This window comes from Pseudorasbora parva, chromosome 17, assembly GCF_024679245.1.
Source record: "Pseudorasbora parva isolate DD20220531a chromosome 17, ASM2467924v1, whole genome shotgun sequence".
Classification (NCBI taxonomy): Eukaryota; Metazoa; Chordata; class Actinopteri; order Cypriniformes; family Gobionidae; genus Pseudorasbora; species Pseudorasbora parva.
In genome coordinates this window covers 33,636,924-33,656,623 of record NC_090188.1, presented here as the reverse complement: position 1 = coordinate 33,656,623, position 19,700 = coordinate 33,636,924, and the positions used below count along the sequence as shown (strand labels likewise).

The 19,700-nt window shown below is 38.4% G+C and overlaps 1 protein-coding gene and 1 long non-coding RNA gene across 2 annotated transcripts in view; one reads left to right on the top strand and one right to left on the bottom strand.

Moving 5' to 3' along the window:
- prkceb (protein kinase C, epsilon b) overlaps positions 1 to 19,700 on the top strand; it is a 164,618-nt gene that overhangs the window by 81,795 nt on the left and 63,123 nt on the right. The window contains exons 3-8 of the mRNA XM_067421403.1: positions 6,869 to 7,031; positions 7,765 to 7,799; positions 9,039 to 9,127; positions 14,882 to 15,011; positions 17,644 to 17,786; positions 18,012 to 18,105. Of these exons, the coding sequence (XP_067277504.1) occupies positions 6,869 to 7,031; positions 7,765 to 7,799; positions 9,039 to 9,127; positions 14,882 to 15,011; positions 17,644 to 17,786; positions 18,012 to 18,105 (654 nt within the window). The remainder of the gene's footprint in view (positions 1 to 6,868; positions 7,032 to 7,764; positions 7,800 to 9,038; positions 9,128 to 14,881; positions 15,012 to 17,643; positions 17,787 to 18,011; positions 18,106 to 19,700) is intronic.
- On the bottom strand, positions 7,806 to 18,043 carry LOC137044996 (uncharacterized). The gene is made up of 3 exons (XR_010898668.1): positions 17,942 to 18,043; positions 17,624 to 17,760; positions 7,806 to 9,138 (listed from the first exon to the last, which is right to left on the bottom strand). It is a non-coding gene; the product is annotated as an uncharacterized lncRNA (long non-coding RNA).

The window sequence follows — 19,700 nt, the reverse complement described above, 5'->3', positions numbered from 1 at the left end:
ATAGTTATAGGCTATGTAAGATACAGTTAACATACCATGCCTTATTTTATTTAACATTAAACAGAAACACTTAAGTGTAGGCTACTGTACTGACTGAAGAGATATTACATGAATAAAGAATAAATGCACTGCTTCCACTGGTTTGATTATTTACCGTTCCACGTCAAGGAAAAGATCCATGTTTAGCAGAGCAGAGCTCGCTCGGAGCGTTCAATATGCTATAAAACTTTTAACAACAATTAATATTAATAATATTGGGTTTCAATCACTGAATGAAGCCTGTTATATTTGGGACAAGTCGCAAGTCTCGCGACCTTAAATTGCTTGCACAAAACTCTTGTTTAGCACTCAAAGTTTGTTCATTTAAACCATTATGCAAAGAGCAGAGAGAGAGAGAGAGAGAGAGAGAGAGAGAGAGAGGAGAGAGAGAGAGAGAGAGAGAGAGAGGTCTGCGCTCTGCGGTCTTGGCCATTAGCTAATTTACTTGTTTTTGTGTAAGTAATACATTGTCAAATATGTAAACACTTAAATAGACTACCTATACAAGTTGTATAGGTACAAGTAGTTATGTCTCTTTGTATTATTTGTCCTGTTATTGACGTAATGCACCGCACTGACAAAATGTGCACCCAGATGTTTGAATAGTTCGAATATTCATGTTTGTTTTAGAGGGAATATTCGAACATCATTTTTGAGCAATTTTGACAGCCCTACCGTACACAAAATTGGATATCGCCTAAACCAACCAGAGCAACAAAGGTGAAGCGGAGCTTTTTGACAGATTAAACTTTCGCTGTATCCGGTCGGCAAAACTCAGAACACATCTTCCCTTCTTAAGAATGACTTCAGTGCCGTTCTTTGTTCTTTTCTCAGAGAAAAGCTTAACTCCAAGTCTTCCAGAGTCGCAGTCAAAGCTAATTCGAAAGTCCGCCGTTCGCCAGTTTCTGTGTTTACTAGCACGCACATGCGCAACTCGGCTGTCATTATATTAAGCTCCGCCCACCGACTTTATACACGATGTGAATGGCCCGACCAGAGTTTGGCGTTTACAGCTCAGAAGTGTATTGAGAGTTGCTAGACGACACTCGCGTCAAATTAGATTTGCTGCCGCTAGGGTGCGTCTAGGTTTCTAGGCTAGCTAATTGCCCCTTTTGTATTTAAACGCCAGTTTTTCCTATGTTTATGATTATATCTTGTCCATGTATCATCAGTGTCCTCAATCCTGTTCTAGTTTTCTGGTGTTTTTAGAGTTTATTTTGTACATATCTTGATTTATTATACACACTGCATTTGGATCAAGCACTATGAGTTTCACCTATGTTCCAGAAGACCTAACCAAAAAATGGATGCTGCACATTCACTCATGGGCCTTCAACAGGGTTTGAGATCAGTTAAGGCTTACACTGAAGAGTTCTGAGAACTGTCTAGCCATGTTAACTGGAATGACTTTGCACTGTATGATTTTTTGGATTTGAACTTGAGGAACCCATGAAATCTTTTTACCTGCTTACCACCTTGCAGCTAATGGCAAGTCATAACTCATGTCAGGCTCCTCTATGCTCTGCCTACAATCCCCACCATCAATCCCGTCCTGCGATTGTGGGACATTGAGGCACATATGCTCAACTCTCATCACTCTCGAGAGTGTCAAGCTTTGGTGAAGCTTTCCACAACGGACACATCACAATGAATGCTTTAAGCTCCCTCGAGAGCCAAACATGCTCCATGAAAATTCTAGATTCTCATCTCTCAGAGAATCAAGCAACAACAGAAACTCTTACAGCGAATACTTTGCCATGAGTGCCCCCATCTCCTCAAGAGCTTAATGCGCATACTGTGATGAGCCGCGCATACTGTGAAGGAGTTCACACTTCCCTCTTGCTTTACTTTTTCTTGTGGGATAAAACACAATTGGATCTTTTGAAGCAGCGTGGCAGCCTCGGGGGTCACAGGTGTACAGAGTAGAGGCAGATGTTATTAAACATATCTATCTCCTCTGCTTATCACCTTCCAGCTCATGGTAAAGTGATAGCCGTTTTTCACCGCTTCTCTGCTGTTTTTGTTTGAATTCTCGCGGTTGCTTCTGGTTTGAAGGACATTTGATGTTGCTCGCTGTGGCTGCTCTCTCCTCTGGGTGTCGGCTGCTCGCTGGTGAACTCCCTCTGGCTTTCTTTTTCTATTTTCTTTCTTTTCCCATTGCTCTTGCGTCCATATAGGGCTGAAGCCTGTCCTGCAAGGGAGGGAGAAAGGTATAAGAGCCAGAACATCTCTTGCCGTAGAGCATAGAAGCTTGGGGATCGTCCTAGTATGTTGGCTTAGGGAGTAACGTCACTATATCAAATGGCATGCGCCCATGGGGGTGACATACTATATGTCTGTGCATATTCACAGCCTAGTGAAGTAGGCATTCCCTCAGCATGGTATAGTGGTACAGTTCCCCATGGTGTCAGTAGAGTTCAAAGTTCCAATTCAAAAGGGAATGTCTTAGGTACATAACCCAGTACATAACCCAGTTCCCTGAGAAAGGGAAAGAGAGACTTTGCCATACCTGGGGCCTGCCTGCACATCTCCTTCAGACAAATGAGTTGCTCCACATGTAACAACATGGGCTTCCATCTTCAATTACTGGCTTCTGTTTACACGTACCTCAGACACGGTCATGTTGATGGTGTTCCCCATAGTGTCAATACCAGGCGCAGTGTCTTGTTCCTCTTCTCAGGGAACTGGGTTGCATACTCAGCCTAAGATGTTTTTGACAGCTTGTCAATGCTGTAATTTCTATCATGTCTCACATATCATGTACACAAAAGTTTCACAAATATTATATAATAATACATTTGGCCTGAATAGGTCAAACTGGAGTAAATCAAAGGGTTAAAGAGGGGGTGAAATGCTGTTTCATGCATACTGAGCTTTTTACACTGTTAAAGACTTGGATTCCCATCCTAAACATAGACAAGTTTCAAAAACTAATGTTGGACGTTTGATGGAGTATTTCTGTGTCAAAAATACTCCATCCGGTTTCTCACAAGTTTCGGAGAGTTTTTTTCGAGTATGGCTCGGCTTGACGTTGATAGAGCGGAAGGTCCTTGTATGGGCCGTATGGGCTCTTCTCCCGGAAGGGTGCACGCGCGTGACTAGAGCGAGAGACCAAATGCACACCCATAAACACTCGCTCAGGTGCAGATCCAGTCATTCGTGCAACACTTCTGTTACGCCCTATGGTCGAGCCGCGCTCCACTTTATTCCTATGGGTGACATCAAGCGACTTCAACGCTTCAGCACAGCATTCCGGGAAGGCAGCGCTGCATTTGAACCGATTTGAACGCAGAAATTACGAGAAGCTTCACAACATCACGCTTTAATCGTGTCGCAAAAGTGGATCTCTACGGTCACTGCTATCACAGAACTTCACGAAATCAACACTGTTACCAAAGAAGTTTGCTTTTGACGGAGCGATAAAGGTACGGTCCTGCTTTGGAAACAGGCGGTGAGTAAAACTGCTTCAAATGTCTATGTTGTTGGCTATTGTCGTGTAAGTAAACATCAGTAAACAACACGATCGTGTATAACGTTAGGTAATTTATTAATGGAACATGCGATCTATGGTGTGTGTTTAAATAGATTTGTTTAGCTGACCAATATAGGTGTCAGTTTGTTTATTGTAAAACCACCCAAAAATAAACCTAGCATTCTCACAAAGCGTGCTTCGTGCAACGGTTACTCCATTGTTGTTCTGTGTATAACGTTACACTAGTCTGACGTGCAAAACCGTTTTGCTTGCTACTGCTAATGTTTAGTCGCATACAATAGTCCATAAACCGAATCATGTCCTCATAAACTGCGAGTAATGTTCACACACAAATGTTGACAGGCAACTAAATACAGTACATACCACAGAGACGGACGTCCTGCTGTTGTTGCTTCTCCTGTTCAATTTATTTCATCCTCCGGATCTGATTCTGGATCTGTATTAGTTGAATCTGATTGATATGTAGTTATACAAATTTGTGTCCTCATAAACCACATAAACAGGCTCTCACACACTCGCACACACACACCTACACACACACACACCTACACACACACACACACACACACACACACACACACACACACACAGTACAATGGCTTTATTAATAACTGGAGATGACCGTCGGCCTGCCAGTTTTGCACAACATACTTTGTCATTTTGTGACTCCAAGTCAAGCCTCTCTCCTTCTCTTTCTCTCAGGGCTGAGAAGTGTGACTGCAGCAGATGGATACATTGACATAAGGGAATACTCAGGAGTGATCACAGTTCTCATGCTCCATAGAGAGAATGAGAAGAAGAAAGATAAAGAGTGGAGCTCCACCCCTGTGGCCTTGTTTCCTTTCTTAGTGAGAGCGGCTGACAGTTCTCCAATATGGTGCCTTTGTCACAGTCATGCCTCCCGGTTTATTGATCACTGCCTCTGCATGGCCCCTCGTAACACACCACACACAGAAAAACTCACAGTTAACGAATTAGTTTACTCAAAAATGTTTTACTTAACCTGGGATAATATGACAAAATTGTAATATGCTGTATTGGACTGGACTTAGGACATGTCCAAATCCACTTTTGCTAGTTTAACAACAGATCTTGCAATAAACCAATCAGAGTCTCATCTCCCATTCCCTTTAAAAGCCAGTTGCGCTTTATTGCGATTTTAAAGAGGTGGATGATAAAACATGATAGAATTTGGAAGCAGAAAGGCCGAAAGCTTTTCCAGAGAGGAATCCATTTTATTTGAAATATTTAAAAATGTTTGTGTGCTGCTGTGCGTCCCTGTGTGTGTAACAAGCAGAGTGTACACATGCTGTGCTCCTGCCTATAAGTGCATATTACTAACTACTTTAAATAACACAAAAAATACTGGGCTATTGACTTTAGACCAGGTTTTTGTTGGTCAATAGTGGTTATTTTCAGTTGCCTCAAAATAACAACGCACCAACAACTCCCCTGAACACACCTCGTTTTCAGACCAGCAGCCCAATGGGTGAACAGATGTGCATGAGTACATTTGCTATTTAAATAATGGGGCACTGGATGAAAAGACTTTGGAATTCAGACACACCATAGGATAGACAAGATAACAACAGATGCGTTGTCCTCTTGTAATCTGCAGTTGGTGTACTATCTGTTCCGGACAGTAGTTGGGATTGTATAGACATAATAAATACATATGGTTTTGTCTATGGGACTGTCATTCGACAGGATTCAATAAACTGTTATTGATTTTAAAGAGCTGATAAGGTAACAATAAAGATTTTCAGCGAAGTTAATAACATGTGCTTACTATCTGTGTACCCTTTACAATGTGATCTTATATCTGGACACTCAGAGTGATCAAGCGGTGCAGTTTTGCTCAAGGACGTGTGATGTTCATGGTGTTTTCAGGGTCTGCCATTTCATTATATGAGGAAAGTCCACATAAACATCTTCGGAGATGCTCTGAGAGTCATTTCAACAGCATTTCACCATTTTATTTGAAAAAAATCTATTGTCAAATACACAATAAAACTCAAAGTTCTTCACTACAACAATACGATTTTAAGGAATGTCATCCAAGCAGTATGTTTTTAATACATTCAAATAACCTATAAAAGTTATGTTGTGCAGCACCTTATTTGATAGAAAATGCTGACAGAAGTGTTTTGTTGTAAATTAATGTATACGATTTTCATAAAAATTAATATATGTATTTGCTACCAAAAGAGCCCTGACCTGTTAAGACATGGACTCAACTAGACCTCTGAAGTCCTGTAATTTGCGAATTGGTGCCTCCATGGATTGGACTTGTTTGTTCAGCACATCCCACAGATGCTTGATTGGAATTTGGAGGCCAAGTCAACACCTCAAACTCATTGCTATGCTCCTCAAACCATTCCTGAACCATTTTTGCTTTGTGGCAGGAAGCATTGTCCTGCTGAATGATGCCCACAGCCACTAGGGAATACCATTTACATAAAAGCGTGTACCTGGTCTGAAACAATGCTTAGGTAGGTGGTAGGTGTCAAAGTAACATCCATATGAATGGCAGGACCCAAGGTTTCCCAGCAGAACATTTTCCAAAGCATCACACTGCATCCACTGGCTTGCCTTCTTCATAGTGCATCCTGGTGCCATGTGTTCCCCAGGTAAGCGACGTACACACACCCGGCCATCCATGATGTAAAAGAAAACGTGATTCAGCAGACAAGGCCAACTTCTTCCATTGCTCTTTGGTCCAGTTCTAATGCTCACGTTCCACTGTTGGGGGTCAACATGTGTTGTATTCTGACACCTTTCTATCAGAACCAGCATTGACTTTTTGAGCAATTTGAAATACAGTAGCTCATCTGTTTGATCGGCCCACACAGGTCAGCCTTCACTCCCCACGTGCATTAATGAGCCTTGGCCTCCCATGACCCTGTCATCGGTTCACCGCTGTTCCTTCCATGGATCTATTTTGATAGATTCTGACAACTGCAGACCAGGAACACCCCACAAGAGCTGCAGTTTTGGAGATGCTCGGATCCAGTTGTCTAGCCATCACAATCTGGCCCTTGCTCAAATCCTTACGCTTGTCCATTTTTCCTGCTTCAAATAGATCAACTTTGAGGACAAAATGTTCACTTGCTGCCTAATATATCCCACCCACTAACAGGTGCCGTGATGAAGAGATAATCAGTGTCATTCACTTCACCTGTCGTGTTATGTTATGCCTGTGATCGGTGTGAAATGTGAAAAATGTACTTATTGCACCTGAATGAATGTGTGAATGAGGGCACATTATTGAATAATGGTTGTAAATGTTGAAATTACTCAAAATCGTTTTAACTTCTGTTTGTGTGTGTTTTGCAGCAGGAAGCTGTGAGAATGAGGAGCGTGTGTTTCGTGAACGCATGCGTCCCAGGAAGAGGCAGGGAGCTGTCCGGAGAAGGGTGCATCAAGTCAACGGGCACAAGTTCATGGCCACCTACCTGAGACAGCCCACCTACTGCTCACACTGCCGCGACTTCATCTGGTGAGTCCCAAAGCTACTGTCAGCTGATATTTTCAGCCTTGTAGAATGCTGTTTGCACAGCTGCGTCTGTTGGTAAATCTGCGTCTGAGTTTTGACATAACCAGTGTACACTGTCCCTCCTCACGAGTCCATTCACGGGTGGTTTACTCTCAGAGGGCTGCGTTTCCTTGGTAACTTCAGGAAAAGCCCAGAGGCTCAGAGCGACGGTGTGTATTGAGCACGTCTGACCTCCTCCACACTGCACAAGAACACCGCCGTGCACAGGCACGCTGTGTCCCACCTCTCTGGAGAACAGGAAGAATATGGCTGTTTTAAAAGATAAGGTGCAGACCTGATGTGTGGGACTGAAACTGAAGGGAAGAACAGCGAATAACAACACACACCCTTTGAAATCTATATATACATGAACAGTTATTTTTTCCTAGAGAGTTATCAGGATACTATCCCTGTAAACAATTTTTCAGTGTAGGAGGATGTTTGTCCACATATGCGTGTATGGGCCATTGAATTATTCGAAAGTAATGCACATCCAGGATGGTAATGTGGCCATGACGCAAAGCAGATTTTCAAATAATTCAACAAACTTTATTTATTTATTTATTTATTTATTTATTTATTTATTTATTTATTTATTTATTTATTTATGAACTGTCTAATGCATACTAAAATATGCACTGTTGTGTTTAGTGCCACTGTAAAAGAAAAAATATATCTGATTACCTTCTCTTCACAGGGGTGTATTAGGAAAGCAAGGGTATCAGTGCCAAGGTAGGTAGATACAATTATGTTTTCTTAATATTTCTCCATATCAGTGTTTCTGTTCAACAACATGTTGACAATTAAATTTTTCAGCAAAAATATTAGCTACAAAATCTAAAGCGTCAAAACACATCAACAGTACTATTAAAGGATTAACTGAACCAAAATGAAAATGTTGTCATTACTGACTTATCCTACTGTTTATTGTGTTTTCGGTGGAACAGAAAAGAGAAATCATGAAACAATGTTTAGGCAGCTCTTTTCCATACAGTTTAAAGTGAAGATAAGTAACATTACAGTAGTCAATTTCACTCATGCACTTTCTTCAAAATCCCCCTTTTGTGTGTTCCACAGAATAAAATAACAAAATATGTGGGTAACAAATAATACGAGAATTTTATTTTAAGAGAGCTATTCCTTTAAAGACACATTATGTAATTTTTAGCCTCTAGAGGTCACTTGATGGTCACACTCACTCTAGAGGTGTAGCTTGATGATTCATGCCGCGGACGAGCGCTTCTGCTTTTTACGGTCATGCATTTGTGGAGTAACCAGGCGCTGTTGTTATATTAGATACATTTGAGTGTATTGAAAAGGATGTTATAATGCTACTCTGTGCGTTCGCTCGGCGGCTACGAGACACTAGTTGCACACTGCAATAATCTCAGTAAGATTGTTATTGGGCATGGTACAGTGGTACTGGCGGTACATCAAGAAACCAATTTAATCAATGAGCTGTGTTGAGCTGTATAACAATGATTAATTTGTTGTCAATGAATGTATCTAAACAGTAGCTTACCTGTCTAATGAAACACATAATATATTAAAGCTTCTTTGGTGTTTCCATGGTTTCTACGGAATAAAATCGTCTTTAATCGGGTAGGCAGGAAGTCATTGATAGGCAGTGCATGGACACAGTCCGTGTCCTGGTTAAAATTGCTTATTTCTCTGGATTTAAACATTATTGGAAACATTTGGGATAATGTAAGTACACAAGTCAACTTAATATATAACATCGTTCAAGTGTTTTTTTATATATATTTGAATCCAAAAGTCTTACATATTGTGCCTTTAAGCAGTGACTTGCTCATAATCTGAAATAAAGGAAACGGCTGGCATCGACAGGAACCTCCTAAAAATATCATATCTGTACTGTAGCTGAAAACATTCTTATCTGTGAGCCCACAGTAATATATCAGAAAAGTGAAGCAAAGCTGATCTTGTGGTCTCCTTGTCTCTGATCCTCAGTGTGCACCTGTGTAGTTCATAAACGCTGCCATGAGCTGATCATCACTAAATGTGCAGGTCTGAAGAAACAGGAGGACACCACAGAGGAGGTGAGAGGAACCTGTGGAAAAATCACACATTATGTCTCTAGTTTCAATTGTTTTCATTAATCAGACTAAAATAGAAACTTGTTTCTCCGTTGAAAAAAATAATCCATAAATAATTTCTTGAGTTGATTTCATCTAAGATGTCTGAGCTGTGTTCAGATTTGCAAAGATAAAATGAAAAGTCAGATATTTTGAATACAAACCCATACATTTCCATGTTTTCATTTGTCATGTGACCCACCAGCATCAGTTGTGTCACTTCGCTGCCAATCATAAATCCTTTCCAATGGCCGTATGGGATAGTTAAGTGTCCATCGTATGCACACTTCAGAATCTAGCTGGAATTAGTAGGTCATCCGGGTACTATTTGCCTACTGATTTTATGAGCACTGTGAATTCGGACATACTTCTTTAGTCACACTGTTTTTCGCCTACTATACAGTAGGGAAGCAAGTAATCCTAAAGACCTTTATTAACTTGCTCATGTGAGTTTGATTAGGGTTGGAGGAAAATTCTGCAGGAAAATGGACTTTGCAATAGCCTTTTTTTTCACCATCTCTTTCTATTGACCCGATATAGTCCAGCTATGAGTAACCCACTTCTAGCCAAAATAACCTTGATTTTGGTTACATGTCGTTTTTGTCGAAATAACTTGCGAGATGTATAATAGCCCATACGAAAAAGAAGTAAAGTTAATTTTATGAAGTATACATAAGTAATGTTAAAGGGTGCTTCTCAAAATCCCTTCTCGTTTCCTTGCTCCTCCATCCTATGACCCGGGGTGCTTCTCAATATCCCTCCTCGTTTCCTCGCTCCTCCGTCCTCCATCCTATGACCTGGAAACCGATGGAGCTCAGCCATCTTGTAGCAGATCTCAATTCTCTAATTGCACCGTGAGGAGGCGAGGATGGAGGAGTGAGGAGGCTTCCTGAGGAGTCATGAGCGAGGATACACAGGTGGATCCTTTGCGGAAGTGTTTTATCGACTAAACGTGACGCACGCATCAATTCTCCTCCCCTTCACATCGTGCCACAGTTTATTAATCATTATTATTATGTTTGCATGTACAAGACACAAATGTTTGTCAAATAACAACACCTGACAGTTGCAGAATTATAGCAAAGCACAAGAAAATGAAAGAAACAAATAGGAACTAATATTATACAACTATAAAAAGCTGTTGAATGGAATTCGTTGTTAATAATAACTGGTAATATTGATTAAAATATGGACAAATGTGGTATTTTGTGGAGGCTGAAGCTTACAATATAAATAGTTATCTCTAATGTTCAAGAATCCCGACTAAATCCAGCGGTGTCATCATTAATTGATGACACTTTGAAGTGACGTTAAAGGGAGCGGGGATATATCAGTTCACTTGATTCAATTCCTCCGCCCTCGCGTCTTTTCCTCGCGCCTTTCCCTCGCGCCTTTCCCTCGCGTCCTGAAGGGTGGAGCTAAGGAGCGAGGAAAGGAAGCTAGGAAAGGAAACGAGGATGCACAAACAAGAATTGGGAAGCACCCACAGAAACCGATCGAGCTCAGCCATCTTGTAGGACATCTCAGCTCTCTTAAAGGAACACATTGACTTTTTGTGACGTTAGCTTATTCACTGTATTCCCAAAATAAGTCCATACATACCATTTTCATCTCTGTGAGCGCCATAACTCTGTCGGACGCACCCACCACTAGCCTAGCTTAGCACAAAGACCGGAGGTAAACAGCTCCATCTAGTCTACTGCTCAATAAATTACAAAATAACGCCAGCATTTTCCTCTTTACATGTTGCGATGTGTATAATTACACCGTGTACTAAGACTGATGGAAAATTAAAACTTGCGATTTTCTAGACCGATTTGGCTTGGAACTATACTCTCATTCCTGCGTAGTAATCAAGGATCTTTGCTGGCGTGCCATGGGTGCAGCGGCGCAATTATATATATTTAGGCCAAATATACTTAAGCCCCGTTTCCACCAAAATTACCCTGAACAATTTGTACCAGGAACTTTTCTACAGGAACTTTTTTCCCCCCCAGACCTGCAGCTGTCTGCGTTTCGACCGCGATAAAGTTTCCGAGAAGATTAGGCAAATTAGCCCGGTGATGTAGGACTGCGAGTACTGCTACTCCAAGCCAGTGACGGACAAGGCTGTCACTTTTTATTCAATATTCGAATATGCATTCGAAGATGACGTGAAATATCCGTAATCGAACTATAAATAAACTATCCGGTTTTTAAAGTGCCATGTAGCGCAATTTCTTTTACTGTCGGTGCGTTTACATGGCGCACTGTAGTTTAAAAGTCCAATCTGAAGGAAAATGCTCCATATAAACACCTCAATCGTAATAAAAATGCCCAAACTGAATGAAATTGTAATCGTTTTGAGATGGGTGGATAAACCTTTTCATGAATCGATCAAACTAAACATTTCACCATGACCTGACCGGATTACTTTTGAGTGTGCGTCCTTATGTGATGTACACAGCGCGCGCCTTCACCAAGCATGACAAGAGAGGAAAATACATTTTTCTGAGGGATAAACTTTCTATTTCATAAGAAGTTATGAAGATAATGTTGGCATAATGACACTGTCCCTACGCCTGTGTAAGCAAACAATCATTAACTACTTCAACTGCGCCTGACATTAGAATTAATTTTTTCTGAGATGATTATTACACTTTACAACAAATGAATATGTTTTATAAAACCGTAGGTCCTGGTGGCCGTTGAGAGTTGCTATGGCATCCGTAAACACATTCCAGCTGCTGGAGATGACGGCGTTGTAGATAATTTAATATATTCGAATGCATTGCTTGATATTTTAATTCCGTTCAATTAGATTTTTTTCAAAAATGACAGCCCTAACGGACAGTAATCATTTTTGTGTGTACCGATTGAAAGATTTAGAGGACTGTTTACATGAGACGTTATCTAAACCGATCTGGTGTTTACATGTGATGACTTTCAATCGCAATCATTTTGTCAAGCAGTTTGTCTGCCGCATCAAAAATGTCAACGCTGTTTTCTCCAGCAGCTGGAATGTGTTAACTGAAGCCATAGCAACTCTTAACGGCCACCAGAACTAATACAGTATTATATTATAAGCTATTTATTTGTTTAAATAATCATCTGAGAAAAAAAAAATTAAAGTAAAAACTGCCTGGGGCAATATACGCTGTCTCATTACTCCAACATTATCTTCATAACTTACGAAATAAAAAGTTAACCCATCAGAAAAATGTACTTTCCTCTCTTGTCAACATGAGCGCGGCGTGTAAGACTGATTATTACTGAACGTAGACCGAACCTCACAAAAGACTTTTAAAAATGCCGAGTTGAAATAAAATGCTGCCTGAGCTCAACCAATCAGCGTGTTCAGCGCCCAAGTCCCGCCCTGGAAAGTTCCTGAACTTTGAAAAAGTACTACCTCGCGAGCAGGGCCGTTTGGAGCATAGACTGTAAAAAAAATATGGACGTAGTGTCCGTGACGTCACCCATAGGTTTCTGATAAGCCGTTCTGAAGCTTAAAGTAGGGGCGAGCTGGGCGTTGCCATCTTCTGAGCGAGTCATCGCGTGTCACTCCCGGATAACAGAAAATGGGCAAAAAGGCGGGATGTGGGCGGAGCTGAGGTGACGCAATAACTATAGACGGCGGATAAATGGCTATCCACTTGTAACCACGCCCTTAATTATGCAGAACCTCAAGGCTTTATTTAACAGAAACGAATGAGTTATAAAAAAATTCACCCCCCTCAGAGTTGTCATGAAGATCAAAATTAGCCTTATAAGCCAAAACCACAATTTGTACCAGTCTGTAAACACGTTTTTTTCTGCTTTAAAGTTGAGAATTTTTACATGGGTCTCAATGAGATTCTGCTCCCTTCTGGAGCCTGTCCCTAGTGGCCAGTTGAGGAATTGCAGTTTACATTACTTCCGTATTGGCTTCAAGAGAGATCGCGGGAGGTTGCCGCTTGGTTTGGAGGGGGAATTATTTACCCGGAACTTCATTTAGACCCTGGTTCCTGCGGTCTAAACACACAAAGTGCCACCCAAAGTTCCTAGTTCCTGGGTAAAGTTCCTGTGGTGGAAACGGGGCTTTAGACTGTCAGTATAAGTCAAGTATATTTAAGTGCAATTTTAAGTATATTTCTGAGAAGTATATAAAAAGTAGACTGAAAGTATATTTTCTTATTTTAGTTTAAAAGAAGTATGCTAATAGAACGCTTGAACTTCTATTTCTTAAGGGAGTCCATCATGTAAGAAAAGTCAGTTCTTTGGTTGGTCATCTATTAAATTTCCACTGACAGCCCAAATGTTGCCTTGTTTTAGCCTAGACGTTAGGGCTGTGTTTGGCAGCTATAACTTTTAAACGTAAAATCGCTTGCTGGGCTAGCTGTATGTCAACAATGTAATTTTTTCTTAAATTTAGTAAACTTCCATTAAATCTCCTAAGCTAAAGATGAACACCTTGAGCAATAAAACTTTCCTCTGGAGTGAAAAAAATATAGTTTACCATGTTTTCACCATGGTAATCAATGTGTACAGGCTTTACCACATGGGTGTCATTGCCCATAGCTATGGAGGACTCTAAATGAAATAATTCAATAAATAATGAATTCAATAAAACAACAATTAAATGTACCAGTTTATTTTGAAATAATTAAATAATTAATTGCTTGATTTAATAATTAAATAATGAATATAATTAAATAAATAAATGTATCTATTTATTATTTTAAATTACATTACATTTTTTAATATTTCACAATTACCTCTTGCACATTTTTTATGTTTAAAAATATTTTTTTTCATTATTTAATGTGCTTTTTTAAAAAGACGTTTTTCATAATAAAATGCTGCATTTACGAATGACGCCTATTTGAGGAATCATGCATTTCCAAAGCACGATTTTCCCAAAGATTTTTTTTCATAATAATAGAGGACATTTCACAGATGCCAATCAACAGGCAGTGGACGGAGCTTGGCACTGATTGGTTTAAAGTCGAAGAGTCAGACATGACAGATCAATCTGTGTGTGTTGATGACATCACGGAACACCAAGGGTGCTTCTCATTTCTTATTTGTGACTGAAAATGTATTTTGACCTTATTGAATTTTCAAAAAAAAAAAAAAAAATGAAAACTATGAGAACTGTGGCTGTGTTTAAGGCAGTGCGTCTTAATTTCCAGTCAATTCCCCAATTTTCCTTTGCCAATTGCCAGACCCAGACAGAAAAAGGTAAATAAATCTGAAAGGATTATCCAATCAGCGCCAAGCTCCACCCACTGCCTGTTGGTTGGCATTTGTGAAATGTCCTATATTATTATGAAAAATGTCTTTTTGAAAACGCCCATTTAATAATGAAAAAATAGATTTTTATCTATTTGGAAGAGTGTGTGTGGAAGAGGTAATTGTGAAATATATTAAACAATTTCATGTAATTTTACAAAATAAATAGATACATTTAGCTATTTATTTAATTATTTAATTAATATTTAATTAAATACATTATTAAATTATTATTAAATTAATTTATTATTTAATTATTTCAGAATAAACTGGTACATTTAATTGTTGTTTAATTGAATTCATTATTTATTTAATTATTTCATTTGGAGTAATTTGGTCCTCCATAATAGCTATATTGGTTTGGGTGTTTTGGAATAATAACAGAACACTGAGTTTTGCAGTTCCTCTTTTAAAAATGCTTGTGGTCGCAGCATAGATATCTTTCTGATCCTCTATCGCCCCCTGCAGGTGGGATCTCAGCGCTTCAGTGTCAATATGCCTCATAAGTTCAGTATTCACAACTACAAAGTCCTCACGTTCTGTGACCACTGCGGTTCATTACTGTGGGGCCTGCTGCGGCAAGGGCTGCAATGCAAAGGTGAGAGCGGCATTCTGGGAAATATAGTTATAGGTTCCCACAGTCATGGAAATGCTGGACATTTTTCAGGGATTTTTTAATTAAGTTCTCATTTTAATGGTATTTTCTGGATATGTCTATTGTGAATGCACAAATGCAATATATTGTTATATATTATATTATATTATATTATATTATATTATATTATATTATATTATATTATATTATATTATATTAAAAAGGTCACTAAAGGTCACATAAAATGTGCTCTTTCAGAGCACATTAATTATGAAAACAGCACTATGATCCTTTGCTCTTTTAGTATTATTGAGATACGATTATTTAGTTAGCATTGTTTTAGTTATTATTTAGAGTATTATTTTGTATTTATTACTCTTTTGGATTAGGTTTTAGTTTTCTGTTTATAAAAAATTAAAATTATGTTTACTTTTTAACTAATATTTTAGTTGTATTAATTAGTTTTAAAAAATATGTATTTAGTTTATTATTTTTTTATTTTATTTTAAATTATTTTAGCACAGCAAGTTGTTTTTTTTTAATTCACTTTGATACTATTTTCACAAGTAAGGTGTACATTTTCAAAACTCTTAGTACAAAAATCCAAACTGATCACACTTGTAACACAGATAGTCATTCTGTCAAAACCTGATCTAATGCTTTCATTCAGTTGCACATACTTTCAGCACATATTATCTTTGTTTTAAACTTGAGATTATTGTGATATTAAATGAGAACATTTGGTTTAATCACCGAAAAACAACAGGATGATCTTCTTACAATTTAGTACTTTTAACAATCAGTTCATCTAACAGCAAATAATGCAAGATAAATGTTTCAAATCACCCTCAATGTTAAATTAATTACAGCAACACAGGCTACAGATGCCACATCAGAAAATATGCTTACATTACCTAACTTATGTAATTGAATCTAAAATGTTTGTAATGGTATCTATTCAGTTTGTGTTATCAAAAGATGTGATAAAGTAATGACACCGCCATGAGGTTCTGGGCTATAGAATAGAGTTAGCTGCTAATAGAGTAAATGTTCCCACTGTGCCATATGACTGAATCTACAGTAGCTGACCTTTATAAGGGCGAGTTACAGTAATGTGGCAGCCTCTACCATGGTAATCTGTTTACAGTATCACATGGCATATACGTTAATGTACAATGCTGTATTTGATTCCATCCTTCTTATCCATCCCTTATACTCTATTCTGTTCACTCACACACACACTTACACTCACATGTCTGTTTCACTATCTTTCTGAGTATACATAGAGGCATAATGATTTTTTTACTGTACAAACTGTATATTCTCTCCCCTTACTCTATACCTACTCATCACACAACACTTTCTGCATTTTTACATTTTCCCCCCAAAAAACACAAAAAAAAAAAAAAAACACTCATTCTGTATGATCTGTAAGCTTGTTTCCTCATGGGGAGCAAAAAGTGTCCCCGCAAGTACAAGGATTTAGGATATGGCCATCTTTATAGGGGCATTTTGTCCTCATAATGTAGTTATTCAGGCCACACACACACACTTTGAACATAGTGGTTATAATCTAAAATAAAAAGCTTATAATATAAAAAATATTAATTACATATGGTCATCCATATCAAAAATGGCTTATCTACGTCTATAGAATCAATATCTAAAGAAATCAATATGTGTACCAAATGATTAATTGATTAACCATTACGATAAATTAAATTAATTAATAGACAAATGTATTACAGTTTTTTAATCGCTAACTTACCATACTTTAGATCATTTTGACCATACTTTTAGATAATTTTAGACTCTTACCATACTTAAGATAATTTTTCTAAACTCATAACACAGACTCACACCTACAAAACACAATTGGCCAAATGGGTAATTTTCTTCTCAAAAGCATATTTTGTTAAATACTAACTCTTCATTTCAAAAGAGAACACATCTTTCTCTGCACACACTAATTTTACCAAAACACTGGAAATCTGACTCAAAATTAAATTATTCTGTCAAAGAATAACACTTTTTTCACTTCACAAGGTAAATGCAGTCAATTAAAGTATACCAGGTTTCAAATGGTAACGCCACAAAAGAAGGATGTGACAACTGATTGGACAAACGCTTTTTAGCGACTGAATTTTTTTTTAATTTTGTAATTTGTACGAGAAGAAATGCAAACCAAAATTTTGATAGAAATAGATTTATGACAGGTGGTTACTGTGAATGAAACATTTATGTAGATGAAACTCTTATTTTGTGTAGTGAAAATGATATTTTGTGGTGTTGTGTATTGTACTAACACTATTGAAAATATGCTGAAAATTGCTGAATAAAGTGAACTTTTGATGATCTGTTGTGATATTAGTACTATACACCTTGCTTGTGCAAATAGTAAAAGCGTATTCAAAAAAAAAAAACCTGTAAACCAAATGAAAATGAGAAATGCTGCTTTGGCAACTAGCTGTAGTTTATTTCAAGTGAAGTTTATTTTATTTCAAGTAAAGAAAGTTTTCTTATGGTTTTAGTTTTAGTTAACAGTAATAACCCTCATATCCCCAAATCTTCCAAGATTAAAACATGCATTAAAATACAGTCAATACTTATCATGCCTTCATTTCTCTGTCCTCAGTTTGTAAGATGAATGTGCACAAGCGTTGTGAAAGTAATGTAGCTCCTAACTGTGGGGTGGACGCCAGGGGCATCGCTAAGGTGCTGTCCGACCTCGGAGTCACTCCAGACAAACTCTCTGGCAGTGTCCAGAGGAGAAAAAAGGTAAGAATGACAATCATCAGAAATGATTTGTTCGCACTAGAGAAGAGGGTAGGACAGAAAGGTCAAAAGCCGCCTCCTTCTCAATGCAGCTGTAGATAATAGGAACTACACTGATTACTGATGACATAACAGTCTTTATAGCGAGCAGCACTTACTTAGATCAGGCCTGCTGAAACATAACGATGATTGAATGATGAAGATGATTTGTTCTTGTTTTCAACACAGATCTCTCAGGGTCCAGATCCACAACCTTTGCCCATATGCTCGCAGTTAGAAGAGGATCGATCCAAATCTGCACCCACATCACCATGTGACCAGGGTAAACAGATAAAGCTAAAAATAAAGCTCGGGTTAAATACATTCAGTACAACAGCTCCATTTAAGGCAGATGCTTGATTACCACATACAATAATTCTGACTTGTCCTTAAAGGTGGGGTAAGTCTTATTTCAAAACCGTTTTAGAAAAAGGACACGGGCCGAGTGGAATAACAAACTTGTAGCCAAGCAGGTAAGGGGCGTGTCTACTATTGATGGTGAGAAGAGCGCTCGCTCTCGCTCTGTGCACGTCATTTTTCAAAACACATGAGTCACACATGACGGACATTAGCCGAGAACTAGCCTAATATATGCTGCTTGACTATGCTCGTGTGTCATGTTCACTTGTTATTCCATTTGCGATGGTATTGTGTCTCACTTCAGCGATGATAAAGACCTGTTCAATTCCACACCGTATGGAGCATCTAAATTCATCACTGTGTGCTTCAAGCATCAGCTCACACATTGTCTCCGACAAGTAAGATACTATACTCCTAATATATGTTTGTTTACTCTTTCCATGATCTATATAACCCTTATCCAGTCATAATTGTAATATGTCATTAGCTGGACTGTCGTGCTTGTGTTCTATAGAGTTGTTCATGAGAACAGTTTGATCGCTATCTCTAATCTTGTCATAATTGTAATATGTCGCTAGTTGGACTGTCGGCTCGTGCTATAGAGTTGTTCATGGGAACAGTTTGTGATTTTGTGATCGCTGTAACTCTAATCTTGTCATAGGCCTAATTGTAATATGTTGTTAGCTGGACTGTCGGCTCGTGCACTATCGAGTTGTTCATGAAAACGGTTTGTGTTTGGTGATCGCTATAACGCTAATCTTGTCATAATTGTAATATGTACGTTAGTTGGACTGTCTTGCTCATGTACTATTGAGTTGTTCACAAGAACGGTTTGTGTTTTTGTGATAGAAAGGGTGACTTTTTCTTTGAATATTCAACCTGGATTAGTTACACACAGATTCTGCCATAGCCGTTGATGCCTCTGGGTTACGTATATGTGGGGTGGAGCTATCAAAATAGGGGCGAGACCCTTTTAGGGGTAGGGGGCGTGTTTGTTTTGGTGATTTGAAATACCAACAATGGTTACCAGATATCCCTTACCCCACCTTTAAGTTTGTAATTCACTTATAATGGAAGTCTATGGGACCATTGCACAAAAATTTGAAGCTTGCATTTTCATGGTTTTGTATATGACAAACTTAAATTGTCATTTATTAAATCAAGTGGCTAATGGTCTAAAACAGCCATATTTCTATGACTTCTATTATAGAGTACGCTTATAGTGCTTTCTTGTCATTTTGGTCCTTGACAGGACCTCTTTCACTTTTGTTATATGTAAATGAGCTGCTAGGATATTTGGTAAAAATTCAACTTTTGTGTTGCATGGATGAAAAAGTCATATTATTTGATTTAATATACCTGATATCTAGCATGTGACTATATGCAGTAACTTTGCACAGGCAAATATGCTGATTTGGCTCTCAGAAAGGATTCTTCTTATTATCAATGTTAAAAAACAGCATGCAATGCTGCATTTTTGCATGATATATTTTTTTGATTTCTTTGATAAGAGTGTAA